This window comes from Fringilla coelebs (assembly GCF_963513975.1).
Source record: "Fringilla coelebs genome assembly, chromosome: 24".
Classification (NCBI taxonomy): domain Eukaryota; kingdom Metazoa; phylum Chordata; class Aves; order Passeriformes; family Fringillidae; genus Fringilla; species Fringilla coelebs.
In genome coordinates this window covers 2585254-2603993 of record NC_140050.1, presented here as the reverse complement: position 1 = coordinate 2603993, position 18740 = coordinate 2585254, and the positions used below count along the sequence as shown (strand labels likewise).

The following is an 18740-nucleotide window of genomic DNA, read 5'->3' as shown; positions in this document are numbered from 1 at the left end:
CTTGATGCATGGCAAGATAGAGTCAGAGGGGAAGCATTTGGCACTTTGCAGCATTCACTGCCCAGACATCCCTTCCCTGTTTCCTCCAGGTCAGCAGAGAATCAGGATCTGCCACCGCCCTGCTCTTGGCAGAGAGCAGCTCGTGTACCGCTTTTAAGGGGTTTGCAAATCACCAGTGGTACACCTCAATTTGGGAACCCCTGGTATAGTATCATTATATTTCTATGATCACATGACCTCATATTTTTAAATAATAAATAAGCACAAGGGTTCAAAGTGAGTTTTTGACCTTAACTTTCACATTTCCTGGCCTTTGAGTGCTTAGCTGTGCAACCCTAATATTGCACTAAAATATTCAGAAGCTTTGATTTTCTGGAGTGTAGGCCAGAAATAGAATAAAGGGGAACTAGAAATGTGGGTTTTAGGGGAAAGAAAATAATACAAAACAAGACATAAAAAGGAGAAGATTTTTACTTTTTGTTATGCATGAATCCTGCTGAGGTATTGTGAAGGAGGCAGGATTCAGGAAGAATGGGTAGGTGACTTTAAAAATCCAGTTCAATAAAGTCAGATCTGAGTTTTCCTGGAAAAATTATTAAAACCATCCATACACACTGGAATAATAAAACTGCACTGAGCCTGCTCATGTTGTGAGTGTTTGCCTGCACCTGCTGCCTTTGGGTGGAAAGGGAGTAGGTTTTGTTCTGCTTCACAGAAGAAGAAATTAATACATACAATCTCTGCTCCTAAGAACCCAGAACACTCGTCCCCTGCCCCAGCAAACCCAAAGAAACTCTTTGACTTAAAAGAGTTTCCCAACATGTTCTTTTAGAGGCAAGCAAAGGAGCATGGGGTGAAAGAAAATCTCCTTCTGTGAAATAAGTGGGAGATGCCTGGGAGTGTCTGGGGCCTCTGGGGAGGTGCTGCCTGTGCCCCCGAACTCAAGCAGTTCTGCAGCAATGCCCTGGACACTCGGAGCAGCCTGGCTGAGTTCAGGCATCCATCCAGGTCCCCTGGGAAGGTGATCATGTAATCTTGCCTTGCTTGTCCCTTGCCTATTTCTAAGGATAGTTCCCTGTTGGTAAAGCAGTTGGAATACTTAACTTTTTTTTTTTTCTGGCAGCTGTCAATTTGATTGTCAATTTGAATGGGGAAACATTTATGTGGCGGTTTTGATGTGCCATGTATAAAATATTCATTCTCAGTTGCTTCCCATTCAAGTTAATTTGCTTAATTGAACATGAAATATTGTGCTTTTTATTTGCTAGGTTCTCTCCTATGGGTGTAGATCACATGAGTGGGCTTTCTGGTGTAAATGTTCCAGGAAACGCATCTTCTGGCTGGTGTATCTTCATCTACAACCTTGGTCAAGATGCTGATGAGGGAATCCTCTGGCAGATGTTTGGCCCCTTTGGTGCGGTTACCAATGTGAAAGTTATTCGAGATTTCAACACCAACAAGTGCAAAGGTTTTGGTTTTGTGACCATGACAAACTATGAAGAAGCTGCAATGGCCATAGCAAGTCTTAATGGCTACCGCCTGGGGGACAAAATCTTACAGGTTTCCTTCAAAACCAACAAGTCCCACAAATAACTTGCTCGTGCTTTTTGTATGGAATAGATAATGGAGTGACAGAAGTTGAAACATTTTTGTTAGTGTAAAACTCATTTTGCGCCAATTTTCACAAGTGTTTGTCTTAGTCTAAATGAGAAGTGAAAAGGTTTTATATTCTGGGATGCAACTGACATGTTCAAATGTTTGAAATCCCACAATGTTAGACCAATTTTAAGTTCCTTTAAGTTATTTCATTTAAAACATGTTAAAAGTCCCCTGAAATCTTAAGTAGATTGCATTAACTAGACCCTCTGGATGGTGGTAAAATTGAAGCATGCTTTCACTTATGAGACTAACATTTGTTTCATTGAATGTTGTCTGCAAAAACTGGAATTTTCTGAAAAATATCAGGCTGAATTCATTGATTTTCTTTGGTTTTATGTTGTTCTTCCTACCCATCCCCCTGTCCTTTTGTTCCCCCTCAGTTTCAGTAGTATGGAAGAAAAGTTGAGAAATACTAATGTTTTAGTTGACAGTAAATTGTTTGATAAATTAATATTCATTACTCTGTGTCTAGTTGAGGATCAGGCTTTTTAAAGTCAAGGTCTTGTAAGTAGTAGCATGCCAGCCTAACTTTAACACCATTGAGGAGGTAAGTTGCACACTGAACAGTGGCCAAGCTGTCCAATTCACAGGTTTTAGAAACGTGACTTTTAAAACCCACTTTGAGAGGAATGGACCAAAGAGTTTCAAAGAAACTCCGGGAAGATTTCAGAGTCAAAATGAAACTCCAAAAAAGCGAGTGTGAATATATGTTGCTACTTTATCAGACTGAATCTCTTCTGTCCAAATATTTAATGCATGGTGCACTACTTACTGGTACATTATAATGCAGCAAGATACTTACTCATTTTCCAAGATCATTGTAGTTGGAATTCCTTTGGCAGTTCTATTTTGTAAAGAAAAACCAGTTATAAACATTTGAGCATTGTATTTCTCGCATCCCTTCTAATGAGTGCTAGTTTTTCTATTTTAATAGGATTTTGTTTTGACAACTAGCTTTACTTACTGAACACTCAGCAGAAAAGTACTTACAACTTGCAAGTTAGATATTAACCAAAAAACCCCTTTGATTTGTAGATTTAAAGATTAATCCCCCAGGTTTTCTGCAGACTGCCTTGAAACTTTGAGTTGTTCTGTTTCTGTTAATTTTCTTTTGCTTTTTTGTGTTTTTTGTTTGTTTTTACTTTTGCATTTAAGAACATTAAATTTGATTTTGTTTTGCTCAAATTTTGTTTTGTTTTTTATTTTCTGTTCTTTTTTTTGCTAAGTATTGCACAAAATGTCCAGCTTTCAGAGTGCTGTTTAAGGAACTGTAGCTCTGCTTTAAGAGAATTTTAATTTACTGCTTTGACAGATGAGTAGAAGAAAAGAGTTTTGAAACAAGCACCACAATAAACTGTCACATAGAAATGAGTGTCACAGACTGATGGAACCCTCAGGTGTGCTTGGGTAGGAAAACTGGGAAGGCTGACCATGCCTGTACAGGTGTGTGAGCTGCTGTGCACAACTAGAGACTTGGCTCTGGTGTTTGTGTAGGTAGGGCAGGTGTGGAAATGAGGTCTGTGGCAGTTTAATGCAGTGTCTCCTTGTTTTGCCTGAATCTCTACCAGCCCCAGAGTTCATTTCCAAACTCGAGAGGCCAGTCCATGCTGCCTGCTCGTCTCACTCCATCCCCAGCTGACCTTGCCTTGTGCTTGCCGCCGTTTGTCCTCTCCTTGTCCTTTCCCTGCCATGGGATCTGCACAGCCTGAGGGCTCCCTCAGCCTCCACATGTGGCTGAGCTGGTGCCCAGCTCCAGGGAGGACCTGTGGGAGCTGCTGATGTTCCTGGACCTGCCCAGGACATATCGAAACCCTACAGATAGGCCTTGGCCCAGCGAGCAGCCTTCTGCTGACTTTGAGCTTGTGTACAGTGAATGCAGGTGGGATTTTTCCTGTTAAAGCGTCCAACCTTGCCTCTCCTGCCCGTCTGTTCCCTGCCCATCTCTTGAGATGCTCAGTGCTCGGTGGAACAGGGACTGTGACCCAGCAACCAGGCCACTGCCACCCCCCAAAGCTGCTCTTGGCTGTCAGAGGTTTCCTTCCACCAGTTCATCACCACCCATTTATCACATCTGTGATTATTTCCTTTCTGCGTACGCGGAGAGCTTCGGAAGCGTTCTGGGCGTCCTCCCAAGCTAAAGCTGTGTAGTACAGAGCAGTTCTCTTACATGTCCCGTCATTGTTGAGCCCTGCACTGTCCTGTTCCACAGGAGTGGGCTGTAGTCATTCCCAGTTCCTGTCATTCTCTCTTCCTTTATTCCATTTAAGATAAATTTGCTGCTAAACTAAAATGGGAGTTGCTGGTTTATCACGATATTTAGCGAGGGCTCAGACTTCCAGCGAGTGACCCCTAAACATGACTTTTTCAGTACTGGTTCCAAGCACGCTGGCCGTGGCAGTAGCCCATTGCTGTTCTGCCACTTTTGAAAAACCCCTTCTCTTGAATGCTTTCTGGCATCACTGTTCCTTTCTTTTTCCGCTGCTTCCCTGTTTTTCCATCTCTCATTCTTTGCTAAGTAAGAAGGAAATGCAGGACATGGTTTTGTACCGCTACTACAACAATTTCTTTTAGGAAAGGTCTGATTCCAGCTTTCGTTGATAGTTGCTTGGATAATAATTTTCAGGCAATTGGTATGAGCAAAGCACTGCTGCTCAAGTCAGGAAAAGAGGAAAAACTCCTGCTAATATCCAGAGCTGATACCAGAAGTAGTGTATGATCTGTGCTATTCTAACAGTCAATAAAATCTTGGCATAAATAGCTGAAGTCCAGAAAAAATTGTGTATGTATCCTTCATGCTTTTGGTCCTAAACCAAAACGCTTGCGCATCCTACTAGTAAAGACCAAAAGGAAGCTTCTGGGGGTGGAAACTAAATTCTACCAAGACATCTACCAGGAGTTTTTCTGCCCAAAAGATAGGAGCAACTGGTTTCCGCTTCACACTGCTTTGAAGCTCTCACTTGAACAGACCTGTTTCAAGAGAGTTTTTGGCCTCTTAATTCTCCAAGAGTGCTCTGCTTTTTCATCCATCCATTTGATGGAAGCCAGGTGTTTCTGTCAAGTGGTGCTTCTATCAGTAAGCACTTACAGGATCTTTGTAGAACCTAAGGCTGTCTCAAAGCAGAGGTCTCACATTGCTCATGAGATTCAGTGGTCTCATTGAGGTAGAGAGTTCTGGAAAGTCTTCATTGCTGGACGAGAATGTGATAATCAGATTCTGGAGACCTGAATTTTTTGGTCCGTACTTTTTGGTGAGATGTGCTACAGGAACAGCTGAGATGGGAGTGTTTTGGGGTCCTTTAGAGTAGGTTAAGAGTCTCCTGGGACAGCTCCTGGTGTAGGTTCTGAAGGACCAGGTGTAATTTCTGCTGAAAACAGAGTTGTTCGTGCTGCTGTCTCAGGGTCTCACGTATAGATGCTGAGGAGAGTCACTGCATTTGCTTCCCAGATGTCCACATGAATGGAATTCACCCCATGCAGAACGCTGGCCATGAGCCTCATCACCTGTGAACCTCCTGTTAACCATTAGCAGATAGGGAAATCCCACATAAATATGGAAGAGGAATCTCTGTATGTGCTTGGTGTGAGCTGGCAAAGGCACATGCGGATCCTTCAGGTGAGGGGATGGCAACACCAGAAATCCAGGCGTGAACAGAATCGGAGCAGCTCGGTGTGTTCGGTTCTCAGTGATTCCCTGTTAGGTGGTGTCTGTGCACTGAAGTGTTGGATTTATTTTATTTTATTTTTCAAGCTGCATTATCATAAAATTTGGTTTACCTGAGCTGCTCCGCTCTCCTGTCAGAGACTGGCCAGTGGAGTTACTGTTGCCTCCTGAGCCTTCCTCTGCCAGTCCCTGCATCTGCTCTGGCTCTGGGACTGGGAAAGGCTTCAGGATCCAGCTCTTAGGGTGAGGGGAGAAGTCACATCACCACCGTGGTGTGTGTGGCCACACAGCTTTTCCTTCCATTTGCTTGGATATGTTTTTTGTACATCTGTATCATGTGAGTATGAAAACCATGGAAAATCCAGAGACAAGTCACTGGAGCAGGATAAATTGTCACTGCAGTGAACACTGCTTGGTCAGTGTGTGGTCACTTGCCCTTGTCCAGATGACCAAAGGGTGTTTGCATGGAGAGGACACCTATTTTTATAGGGGAATTGAGCATTGCAGTAATGTTATTTATACAAAGCAGTTAAAAATCTTTTTTAAAAAAGTTTAAAAAAAAACTTGGTATCATTTATAGAAAGAATATCCAGCAGTCAAAACCAAAATGGTGAACTAACTGTAAAGGTGATCCATTATTTTAAGGCTGAGTTTGGAAAATGAATAGTCCTTAAAGTCCTTCAGCATTTGTTAGAATTCTATGCTGCTTTAATGTTCTGGGTAAGGTCAAGAAAGTAGAAATTCTTCCAATATTTCAGGAAAGATTTTTTTTTTTCAGTGCATTTTAAATGGCAATAACACAATTTTCTTTTTGGATAGTTTATCATTACATATATGCTTTAAAAAAACAGACTTGGAGAATGTCCCCACATTTACTTATCTAAATCAATATACAGGTCATATGATAAACTGTTTATTCAAAGTAGCTCCTCTGATAGCTCTGCCTGCAGAAGGTTAGAGTTTGTGGGAGGTTTCTAACACACAGCTCTTGTGAGCTGCTGGTAGCCTGGTTCAATCAAATAGACATGGAGCAGTTTGTCTGGAGGCTGCCTTTACCAGAAGGTCACCATATTTTTTATTTCCATAATGAAGAAGTGTGTCCTTTATAACTCTGTCGATGAAGCACCTTATTGTTACATATTTACATTTAGGCATCTACAAATAGCTTTAGAGGGAAGGGACCAAATTCACCTTTAGCATAAAGAAACACCAACCCCTTGAGCTCTCTGAGAGGAGCTGCACTTGTGTTTTGGCTTTTTCTCATTTTGTTTTTATTTTCCAAGAGATGAATTTGTCACCTGAGGTATTTTATTCTCTATTTGGAAGCAGGAGAGTCTTTTTGTGCCTTCGGCAAGTTCCTCTAATGTAGCTCTGCACTTCTCAAGATTGGCTGCTCAGCACAGTAGAATGGATAAAACCAGAGCTCAAGAGGCCAGTGGTTATTTTCTCTGATTATTGTATTTATTATTACTGGGTTTCTCCTTACTAATATAAAAAATGAAAAAATGTGGAGTTCATAAGAAGGGTCTCAGTTCCCTCCCTCTCGCTCGGAAGAGGCGGTGCCTCCATGCCAACCAGTGGATTGAAAGTCACCGCTCCTTTCTGAGCAGCCGCTCGTAGGTTGATCAGGTACGGCATCATTTCAGTGCTTGCTGTTTGTAGTAGTCTCATGTAGTCAGACAAAACCAAACTCACTGTTGCTTTCTCATCCTGCATGATTTAAAACCAGTCCAAGTCTTTATGATCTCTAAAGCATAACTCATCACCCCATGGGTGGGTTTGACATTTAAATCTGGAGATTCCTTCTAGATCACACTTGATCCAACAGCAACAAAGGTTTAGAAATATTTTTCTGTTGAGTGGAGTTTTCAGCACTAAAATTCTCTTTTGTTGCTAATGATGGGAAAACAGTAATGGTAGAACTGCCACCTGAAACCTTGGAAAATTGCTTCTGTGTTCACATTTTAGAATCTCAATATTCTCCTACTGTTGTTCCTTATTTCTAAACATTTTTGAGCAAGTTTTTAGTAGTATGGATGAACTTTTTCACTTGGTCATTGAGAAGAAAATTACTTGAGACATTTGAAACATAAGTTGGGATAAGCCTTTATTTGATGAGTAATTTGAATAATACTGTACTTCTAGTCTTTTTATTGATTTCCTTTCCTTTAACTTATGTAATCTTTTGTTTATAAATTAATCTGTTTGTGAGACAGAAGGTTTTATCAATTGCTTTCCATACTGTACAGTATATGGTTACACATTTTGTATATTTAGTGTGTTTTTAAGTTATTGATTTGTTTTATATCAAATAATTTATTTTTCAGGTACCATTTTCATTTAAACTTTGTTTTTACATGGGTTTACTTTAAATAAAGTATGACACTGCTTTCCAAATGTCTAAAATGAAGTTGAATCCCATTGTGTTATTTTGAGATGATTTATGTAAATTAACTTATTTTAGAAATAACTGCAAAAATGTACCGAGTTCATACTTTGGTTGTGCTTCAATTCAAGTGCTTGGAAATTCTCTGCAATGATTTTTGAGCAGTTTGAAAAAAATTGAGTTTTCATATTGAAACAGTTCAAAGATTTGTTGATGAAGCAGCAGTTTTGTAGAATCCTGTGGATGGAGTTATGAACATTGTTTTCTATATGGATTTTCAAAATTAAATGAAACAACTCTTAGATATTTTACACCGGTGTTAAGACTTAAATGACATCATCTGTGTTAATAGTGCAAAGGAGTTTTTGTACTTTTGCCACATGTTCATGGCTGGTTTTGTTGAGCACTTGTTTGGAACATACTTGGGATAATCTTACTTGAGCCCTGTTGAAGGGTGGTGTACTTCAAAATAGAATTAGGCTTTTACTTAATTGTTCATATTTTGTCTTTTTTTCCCTGCAGGAATTGGATTATTATTGTGCAGTTTGGAATTTGACATGTTTTCAGAAGAATCTGAACTGTGTTCAGGAATAGGCCAATCAAGGTTTCTCCACTAAAGATTTTGTAACTTGTGGCCTTGTTAGAAAGATGGAATTAAAAGAAGGGGCTTTGTTTCGTTTTTATTTTTCAGGGGAAAAAAATGTTGTCTTTATCTTACATTTTTCTTCCTGATTAAACCAAACCCAAAGCCCAGCTATACTGTTATTTAGAGATGTGTGTGAAACTTCTTCAGGAGCTCCTGGGGATACGCCTCACGTTGGCCCCTTGGAGGTTCAGACTGGATGAAGATTTTCTGCAGGTTGTGCCAGGTTGTCGAGCCCTGGCACAGGCTGCCCAGGGAAGTGTCCCCATCCCTGGAAGTGTTCCAGAACCGCTTGGCTGTGGCGTGGGGTCACGGGCCAGTGGTGAACACGGTGGTGCTGCCAGCTCGGTGGTTAGGCTTGATTGCCTTTGAGGGTTTTTCCAACTTAACAGCTGTGATTCCATGGGGAGGAACCATCAGTGCAGGTCAGGCTCCCTGGTTCCTTGGGTTAGGCTGGGGCAGGACAGACAACCCAGGTCAAACCCTGGGGGAGCTTCTGTAAGGGGAGTTTTCCAGAAATGCTTCTGGGAGCACGTCCTTTTGGCTGAACGATCACATGTAATCCTGCTGGCTCTGCACACACTGGCTTCCAGTCTTAGTCCTTTCTTCACCAAAACAAACTTTTAGTTTTGGTGAGCTGAAATCTGTCCTGCTGGGTTTCAGCAGGTGCCTCCTGTCCTTTAGTCACAGAAATAGCTCTGAGAGCTAGGCTAATTGTTGTATCTTTGACACATTGCCTCTGATTTTTCTCTTAAAGACTTACTGAGAAAAGTGATGTAAAGTAACAGATATAGATAGTGTTTTATGTATGATGTCATGGAACATGTGGCAGTGCTGCCTCAGCTCAGGATCTCTTCCAACTCAGGAGTTTTTAGATTTGCAGTTACTTTTTCTGTGATGGGAATTTCTCAGTTCAGCACTGTTCACCATATGGAATTATTTGTTAAGCTAAATTGGTAAAGAGCAGAATTGAGAATTTCTGTTCCTGCCATTATATCAGTGGATTGTTGAATGTGCAGCCTCTGGTGTATTCAGGAATGCTTCATCAGGATTTAGACCTTTCCTGGGTTTTCCTTTGCATGGAGCTGGAACACCTTCTCCATTTTTGCTCCCACCAGAGTTCATCCTATGTGGTTCACTTTGCTCATGTTTATTTTGACCACTATGGTATTTTCCATGTTTTTCTTCTATGAAAAATCATGAGGGAAAAAATATATTAAATTCCAAAAAGCTTAATAACAGACATGGCCATGTGAAGTTCTAGCCTGTCAGAAATGGCACATTTTTTAAAATCAAACCAAAAAAGTTTGTGTAGACTCATTAACACCCAGACAGGGACTCTGGTTTTTGCAAAATTCCCAGCAGACTCCCTGGCTTTTGACTGTTCCCCTTCCTTGCTGTGCTCTTGTGGTATCCTGCTTCCAAACTTCACCTCCTTCGTTTCCAGAACAATGAAAGAAGGAGGCGGGGAGAAAAAAAGGTGTTAAACTGATATGTCAGAGAAGGATGACTGAACCCTTTTCTCTGTATTTACTATCCTTAAAAATAAAGGGAAGACTATGAGTGTGAGAAGTGTCCTGGGTCATGCTGACATGACAGTACGCGTGCTCCGGATTCTGTCCCGGCAGTGGCAGTGAGCAAGGAAAGCTATGTAAGGAAAGCCTGGCTGCCTTCCCCCCCTCCTTCATTCTCCTTCCCTTGTGCTTCCTCAGCTCAGTGTTAGGGGGGCCCTAAATACCTCCTCTTCTTTAGAATCCTGGTTTTTGAAACTGCCTTTCTTTTCCCTAAACTGTCTTGTGCTTCATCCTGTACTGAGGGCAGAAAGAGGAAGTGGAGCATTTGGGAGTGGTTTAACACATGGGTGTTATCTGAGCAGCTGAATGAAGGTGAATAAATCACAGTGTTTCGCTCTTTGCACTGTGACACATTTCCTTTTTTTGTCTTTTTTTTTTTTTTTAATGTTTATATGTAGAAACAGTGATGAGCAAAATGGGACTCTGAACCTAGTTTGTCAGAACATAACTTGTGCTAACATCTCATTAGCAAATAATGCGTCATTGCATCAAAATTAATTTAAACCAAATTTGGCAGAGTTAAAATACAGACTGACTTTATTTGACTTTTAAGTGTGGTTTATAACATTCTGAAGGTTGACCTTTCCAGAATGAATTGACTTCTCCCTGCAGGGCTGGAGCTCCATGCTTACAAAGGAGCATGTGCTCAAACTAGAGCTTACAAAGAACTGAGTTTAATAAAAATAAGTTTGAGGCTTCCTGTGTTCTCAGCGTAGGGATCAGAGGAGCTGTTAGACCTACTTTAACAAACCTGTTAAACCTACTGTTTGAATGTGTTGGAACAGATTCTGCCCCAAGAGAAGGCTCGTAGAGGAGAGCAGAGCAGGAGTGCTTTGGCTTGGGAGCAGAGTTGGGGCAGTGTGAGCAGTGCTGAGCTGCTTCCTGCCATGGGCTCCAGCTCTGCTCTCATGGGAGGAGGCACTGGCAGGACTCCAAGGCTGTCTTGCAGCCTGTGAACAGCTGTGGTAAGTAGCTTGTGCTTCTCAGTCCTTGCACAGAGGGGTTTGGTCTTGGTCTAACCAGACTTGCAGAATTTGTGATTAAACACTTTTGTGACCATGTATCCTGCTTTACCTTTCTGTCCCAGCTTGTTCCTTCTTCTTTTCATCTTTCAAGAGACATAGAGTGCATCTACATTTGTATGTGTGTGTACACACACATGTAATGCCTGTGTGTAATAAAACATGTGTAGACTGGAATTATACATTTAGAGTAGGTACACATAGCTGTCAGCTGTGTGTTACTGTCTCTGCTGTATAGGTGCTATTTATAGCACATGTGGAATGGCACATCTGCGCTGTCCCACATCTTGCTCAGTGCAGAGATGTACGGCTTTGAAAATACAAGATTATGTGAAGCTTTCTAAGGCATTGGTCACAACTCTACAGTGATGTGAGGAGCAAGCTATGGACGTTTAAGAAAATTAATGCCCCTCTTAGAATTTAATATCCACATTTTTCTAACTCTGGAAAACTGCCCTATCCGTATGTTGTGTCTCAGTGTTTCTCAGCAGTGGTCCTGTATTGTACCATATCGCTGCTGCTCAGGGAGCACCTCATTCCCTTCTCCCTGTGAGATACAGTGCTGTCACTCTGTGGGAGGCAGTGACTTCAGAAATCAGTGATTTTGTTTTAAGCTACCTTTACTCTGTATTTTCCCCCTTTCTGTTTTTACTATATTCCATGGGTCTTAATGTTTTAATCTTTTCTTACTGCAGGAATGATGGAAGGAAGACAGTTCAGCTGCAAGGAGGACTGTGGTTCTAGAGAGATGGCAGTGGCTGAACTGCGCATGCCACGGCACAGCACGACAGCCTGGGCTGCATGGCCAGGCCCCCTGCCCCCATCACTGGATTCCTGGAGGGACATCGGGGCTGCTCATGCTTTTTTAGATAAAACATGGCAAAGCTTTGTTCCAGTGTGTTCAGAGCTGCTTTTCTGAACAACACAAAGTTCAGGTTTGAGGTTTGACTCACTGTGATGTCTGTGCCTTGTTTAGTCACTCAGGTAGCTCATAAAGACTTGCACCAGGTGTTTTATTCCAGGGTAGTGGTGCCTCTAACACTGTAATAGTTGCTGGAACATTCTGGCTGCCCTGATTTGCCTTTTATCTTACTTCAGCATAGTGATGCTCAAAGGCAGAACAAGAGCTGTATGATGGAAACTGGTTGAGAAGCTTTGTGCTTCTGTTCCGATCTTGGTGCTCTGTGCTTGGCTGGACATATGAGAGCCTCATGTCCTGTTGGACTGCGAAGAATGAATGTTTGCAATGGAATATTTGCCCTTATTTTAGTCTTTCCATGTTCATATGACAAATCTTCATATTACACAAGAACATCTCTAATGTCCACTCCGTGGAATTGGATGTCCAGCTTCTTTGTCATTATCCACTCTGGGATTGAGTGAGGGAATAATGAGAGCTGCTTGTATCCAAGGAGGAATAAAACAGAAAAAGGACAGACTTGTTGAATTGGTGAGATCAAGGCAGCCTGGTGCAATTTGTGAAACGTGACAGGAAGGATCCCTGTTGGGAGCACTGGGGTCAGCACAGGGTAGGGAATTGATTGATAGGAACTGTGTCAGCCCTTTGCTCAGTGAGGATGGTGAACAGCATCAAGTCCTAACAGAAGGTTTGCTTAACTTGCTGCGCAAACAAAAGGAGGGAAAGAGGTGTGATGTCTTAACATGGACAAGGATGAAGTGATTTTGCTCAGAAATACTTTGGCATTTGGTCCTACACCTGGGAGGCAGTGGGGCCTGTGGGGCAGTGCTGCTGACTGAGGTGTCAGCTGGGTGCTGTCCATCTGCTGTTCCTTGCTGGAGATGGAGGAGGAATTCCTTGCAATGGGTGCATTTCCCTCCTGTGTGAAAGCTTAATACGTTATTAAAATAATGTTACATGGTACAGCTTCATAAATGTTTTTGTATTAGAAGATTTCAGATATTGAGGTCCTAAAAAAACCCCATAATCAGAATAATAATTATCAAATGTCTTTGAAGGTGTAAATAGGGCTCCAGAGGTGAGCTCTGGATATGTTTTAGGTGCTGGTGTTGCTCCAGTGTCCAGCATCTTACACCAACCTTCCACCGTCATCTTACTCGTGCTGATAAAACTTGGTAGGCATTTCTTTAGTTAAAAGAAACATAAGTCTTGCCAGTGGTTCCTTTAAACCTGGATCAGTTCTTGGATCTGGTTCCCCTGTAGTCCCCGTTTCAGCCATGCTAAAGGGGCAATTAAAGGGTTGGGATCAGGCTGTGTAATGTGGCACTTTAATCAAAAAGTGCACTGGATTGTGCTTGGGGTCAGCTGGGGGCTCAAGAAAGCGGTAAGAATTAATTATTCTGAAAAGCCAGCTAGACTAGAGTGTGGACTGTGGATGTGAAGGACAGTCCTTGGAGTCACTTCTTAGTTAAAACTGCTGGTGCAATCATCAGTCTGACTACCTGGCAAAAGGCAAAAAACCTGCACTGGCAAAAATCCAATCCAAATCACAGTAAATGGAGTAGTGGAGGACTGGTGGGAAACCAAAGGTACTTGTCAAAGGTCAGGAAGGAGATGAGCTATTTGTAAGCTGTGAAGTGGGGAAGGAAGCAGCTCCATGTTCAGCCAAAGGGAGGTTGTGGTGTGTTGGTTGGTTACAGAAGGTTGGGCAGTGGAGGTACAAGGACCTGCAAGGTATTGGCCATGCTAAAGCCAGGAGAGATGTGATCTTGAGCAGGCAGCAAGTACATTAACTTGTCCCTCCTGACAGTGTCTCATGTGTAGAAAATCACACATCACAGACGAATGTGTACTAGGAGTGTATGGCATGGGCCGGTACACCCCTGTTAAACTGATCCCTGTGCTGCACCATGTGTTTCCATAGACAGGACACCCCTGCTAAGTGCTGAAGTAGGGAATGAAGGCTGTGGCAGCCTCTTCCAAGGGGCTCTGAACTGAGGAGGCTCCATCCCACCAAGGCATTGTCAAAAAACTCCTTTAAAGCCATATGCTTCAAATTCTGAATAACAGAATTTAAAGATACAGAGCTAAATTAAAATGTTCAAATACATTTTGTCACAGAAGAATTAATTTGCTAAGTTACTTTGAGAATAGTAAGTAAATAGATTTTTAAAATTCAGTAACTCCCATTTACGTGGACTTTTGTAAAGCATTTCACATGGTATTGCATACCACTAAATAAATTTTGGTAGTTACAAATACAGGAAATTTAGGGTGAGAGTTGGTTTAAAGAAGAAAGGCAGCAAGGAAGGGTTAGCAGGAGGTTTTCAGCTGGTGGGATAGTGCTAATTTCCCAGATCTTTGGGATGCATTTTCAGCATTTACCTGTGTTGAAGTATCATGTATGTGCTATGGCATCCTCTGCTAGAAATTGTGGAGGGATGCTGTAGCTCTTTCCTGACTTCCACATTCTCACGCTCCTGTATGAGGAGAGGTTTTGGAGAGGCAGAAGGAGTGTAAATGCTCTGGCCCAGAGCATGGGTTGGGTGTGATGCAGAGTGCACAGACAAGTTCAGGAGCCAGGAGCTACGACAGGGGTAACAGGGATGTGGGACACAGCTGTGGGAGGGAGCACTGGTTGTAAATTGTTCATGGCCTGTGGGAGTAGGAGAGTCCATGTGAGTGCTGTAGGCTCAGTCATGTGCTTTGTAGCAACTTGTGACACAGCACTGGAGCTCTCCAGAAGAGCTTCTTGCTGGGGTAGTTCATTTACATCTGTGTGTGCTACCAGTCTGTATCCTTTGGCTGGGAGATGCTAGGAGTGGGGAAATCCTTCCAGGACAGGATCTGGCAGTCTACTGGCAATATTGTCACTTGTTTGTTTATGAAAATGCAGTGGAAGGCTGTTGATGGGAAGTTCAAAATCTCGATGCATCTCTTGTTCAGGAGTTGGTGGCACAGGTGACGTAGGATGCTCAGAAAGAGCAGAGAGTGAATTCTTTCTCCCAAAGAAACTGAAGTAGAGAAGCTTTTTGGATGTTCCATTCCCAGGTACAGCATGTGGCGCTGCTGTTGTGCTCTTTTTGCTTATGAGGAAATAGATGGAGAGGCCCAAACCTTGTGATATGTGTTTGTGCTGAACTGAGCCATCTTGCCTTGCTTATTGTGACAGGGAACCAGCTGAGCAATTTGGTGGTTTTCCTCATGAGGGTGGGAGATGAGGGAAGTGAGTGTGTTATGTAGGGTGGCGATGCAGTGATGAGGATGAATTGTGCACACCAGAACCTGCTGTTGACAACTTTGACCAGCTCAACACGTTTCTCAGGTGAAGTCAGTGCTGGCTCTGCGGTGATGATGGACACGGCTGTTTGCTGTCCAGAGCCAGCCAAGGACTTTTGGAGCTTGTCACTGAATCAAATCCTCCTCAGAGCAATCTTTGCAATCCTGGGTTAAAGCAGTGTGTTCCTGATGGTCTCAGGGGAAATCGAGCTGAGGGGTGGTTTGGTGAGGAGGGCAGAGCTTACCTGCTGTGTGTGGCTGCCAGGAGCATCAGTACAGCCAGGGTGGCCCCATGAGCTGTGCACACAGGAGGGGATTGGCTCTACCCTGGCTCTCCTGGTACAGACACCCAGCCCTGGGTTCTTCCTTGTGAAACAGGGTGTTGTTACCTGGCCGTTCTTTGGGCACCAGGATGTGGTGGTCCCTGTCCCCAGCCCGACTCAGAGCAGGTGAAATCATGTGGCTGTTGGCGCTGGCAGCAGTGGATGTTCCTGGTGGGTGCTTTTTCTTTTCAGCTGTGTTTGAGTGCTTGAGGGTGTGATGGAAAACAGAAGAGGAGTCCTGATTGTTCATATCTGCCCATTTGCAGGGTTCTTGTGTCTCTGGTTGTTCTATATCTGCCAATATTGGGGGGTTTAATGCCCCAGTAGAGCTGTTGGGGGGACGCGTGGTGTTCACCCTGAGCAGTGGGACTCACCAGGTGGTTCCTGTTCTCTGCTGCTTGGCTGTGTCACTGCTGAGACCTGCCTTGGCTCCTGCCTTTGCTGGATCACGAGGGGAAAGGCAGGTTTTATGATTGTGTCTTCAAAAGGTGAAATAATTCAGGTCCATAGGTGAACCCAGAGCCTGAGCACTTCCCTGTGTGTTTGGTTTGCACCTGGTTGGAAAGGTGAGAGGGTGAATTAGAACAGAGTTCTGCTTTGATAACTAGTTGTGAGCAAGTGGGTAATTGCTGCTCTGGAAGGATAGATATGAATGTTTTATTTCCTACTTAAGGCTTCGTGTCTAGGAAATGCAGGTTGGTGCTCAGGTTAGAGGGAAGCATGGTTGGGAAAAGCAGCTCATAACTCTGAATAGCAACTGGGTGGATGCTGCATCCTGTGGGGAAGAATCACTTGATACATGAGCAGTAAAACCCAGCAATTAAAGGTCAGGATTCGCATTTTGTTGGCATTAGGAGGAGAATTGTGAGGAAATTAGCCTGGCTTGAGCTGAGACACCACCTGCAGATCTCTGCCAGGCTGTAAGTGCAAAGAGCATGTGCTTTGTCTGTCTCTAGTGACGCAGCCTGTCAAAGTAACTGCTGGGGGTACAGAAAGCAAGGCAGAGAAATGGAGTGAGATGGGTAGAAGACAACGCAGTGTTCTGAAGTTGGAGTTATGATGCTGCTCTTCTCAATGTTTTAGCACCAGAATCTGGTTGAAAATCCTGCTTTGCAGGTGGTTGAAGACTCCAGGAATATTGAAAGGGAAAGAAGGAGGAGAATGGCCAAATACCCATTTTGTCGTGTTTCCAGGAAGGACAGTGCGTAGAAGATCTCTGAGGTGAAATGGCCAAGTAAGTGGAGCAGCAAGTTTTGGGTTGGGTGCAATGTTTCAGCCTTACTGTTCTTTCCTGTCTGTGTTGAGCTGTGATTTGCCTAAGTCCATGGCTCAGAGGGAAAACTACAGTATGGCCTTTTAGAGTTTGAAGGCTCAGGATTCTAAAAATAGGTCTCTTGCTCAGACATGTAATTTAGGGTGGGATTCACCTACTGACTCAAACTATTAAAGTCTTAGCGCCCAGTCCAAACCCGTCAGTAAGAGCCTTCTGAAGACATCTACTCCTAAAGCCTGAGATGTACTGCTCAGAAAGGTGCCTGGCTCTCACTGTTGGCTACAGGACACTTCCTCTGTGTAGTTTAAATGAGACACAAAGCTTCCAGAAAACAAAGGTAAGTGTACATTGCACACCTGGGTGCCAGGACCTCTGCACCTGCTACTCCTGACCTGGATTTTGGAGCATCTTACAGAAGGATGTTACAGCTTCCTCCCCACACTGAATCCTGTGAAGTTTGGATCTGGAGAACATCCAGCACGGTGAGGTGGGACGCGCTGCAGAATTGCCCAGGCTGGTGGAGGAGGCCCAAGGTAAAGAGTCCATGGGGCACCTCAGCACCCTGTGCTGTGCATGGCTGGGGGCTGATGGGGTCTGCAGGGCACTGGGGGGCTGGGGGGGGTGTCTAAACACAAGCCCTAAGGGCCCAGCAAAGGTGCAGATGCAACTTATGGAGAACCTGCAAGAGACCCAGAGAGGGACTGGAGACAAGGGCCTGGAGTGCCAGGAGAAGGGACAATGGCTTACCACTGCCAGAGGGCTGGGTTAGATGGGATTGTGGAAAGAAATTCTTGGCTGTTAGGTGGGCAGGCCCTGGCACAGGGTGCCCAGAGCAGCTGTGGCTACCCCTGGATCCCTGGAAGTGTCCGAGGCCAGGCTGGAGGGGGCTTGGAGCAGTCTGGGGTAGTGGAAGGTGTCCCTGCCATGGCAGGGGGTGGGATGAGATTTTTTGCATGTGAGCATTGAATGGCAGTTTATGAGCTAGATCTGAACTGTTAACTCTTGTACAGTTTGCAAATGGTCCCATGAACACAGGCCCTGATGTGCCTCACTGTGCTCTCAGAGCGCCGCGTTCTGCGCTGCCCTGGGCTGTGGTGTGTGGAACCCTGGGTGATGGACTGAGCTGCACCTGCCTGCAGAGGGACTGAGTTAATTCATTCAGATCCTCTAGAAAGTTTTATTATCACATCAGACAAAATTAGGAGTTCCTCAAGGAAATAAATGCATACAGTGAATTGGAAAAGGAGAGGCAGATAACACATCCCCAGGGAGGCACTCAATCCTTAGGGGAACATTTAATAGAGGTTATATGGTGTGATTGTCAAAAAAAAAAACCTACTTGAGCCATATCTGTCCTTCAGAGATGCTTTGGAAATCTTTGCTTTAGTTTACGGGGGAACATGGGGTTTTAATAGATTTAAATAATTGCCTTCAAAAAATTTTGTGGAAGAGACTTTTCAAAACTGTTCTAGAAAACTTGCAGACTAATTTTGAAGTGGGTAATATTTGAAATTAAAAGAGAGCTTTGGGCTGGTTTTCACATCTGTTGTTTGGATTCTGTTTTGCCACATGCTACAGCATTGAGTTATTTTGTTATTTTTTTTCACTTTTAGTAAAACACAAACCAAAGCACATTGAGATCCAAAGGAAGGATGTCAGCAGTGCTCTGCTGACAGGGCCCTTCCAACTCCATTTATACATCCTAAAAAGGTGTGAAAATAATATAAAAGCGAAAGTCTCTGATCAAAACTCATCATTTTATAAATTCAGATATGTAAAAATAATTTGTTCTCTGGAAAACAGCTGATGCACAGAAAAGAACCAGTGTGTAGGACTGAGGTAACTTATCCATGGGCTTGTAGGAGCCAATGTCTTTTGAATAAAGTGTACACTCGACTCATTCTGTTCCATGAAAATTCACTTAAGCTTAATGTTTATGGCCTGTCACATCCTCAAATTCCCAAATACCATTGCAGAAATGTCATTCCCTAGTCAAGGCTC

At 43.4% G+C, this 18740-nt stretch overlaps 1 protein-coding gene across 2 annotated transcripts in view; it reads left to right on the top strand.

Moving 5' to 3' along the window:
• Positions 1-3376, top strand: part of ELAVL1 (ELAV like RNA binding protein 1) — a 39816-nt gene extending 36440 nt beyond the window's left edge. Inside the window, exons 6-7 of one of the 2 annotated variants that reach the window (XM_084221133.1) lie at positions 90-203; positions 1269-3376. In XM_084221133.1, coding sequence (XP_084077259.1) covers positions 90-203; positions 1269-1593 — 439 coding nt within the window. In that variant the 3' untranslated portion in view covers positions 1594-3376. The remainder of the gene's footprint in view (positions 1-89; positions 204-1268) is intronic. The other variant, XM_084221134.1, reaches the window with a different exon arrangement.
• The last annotated feature ends 15364 nt before the right edge of the window (positions 3377-18740 follow it).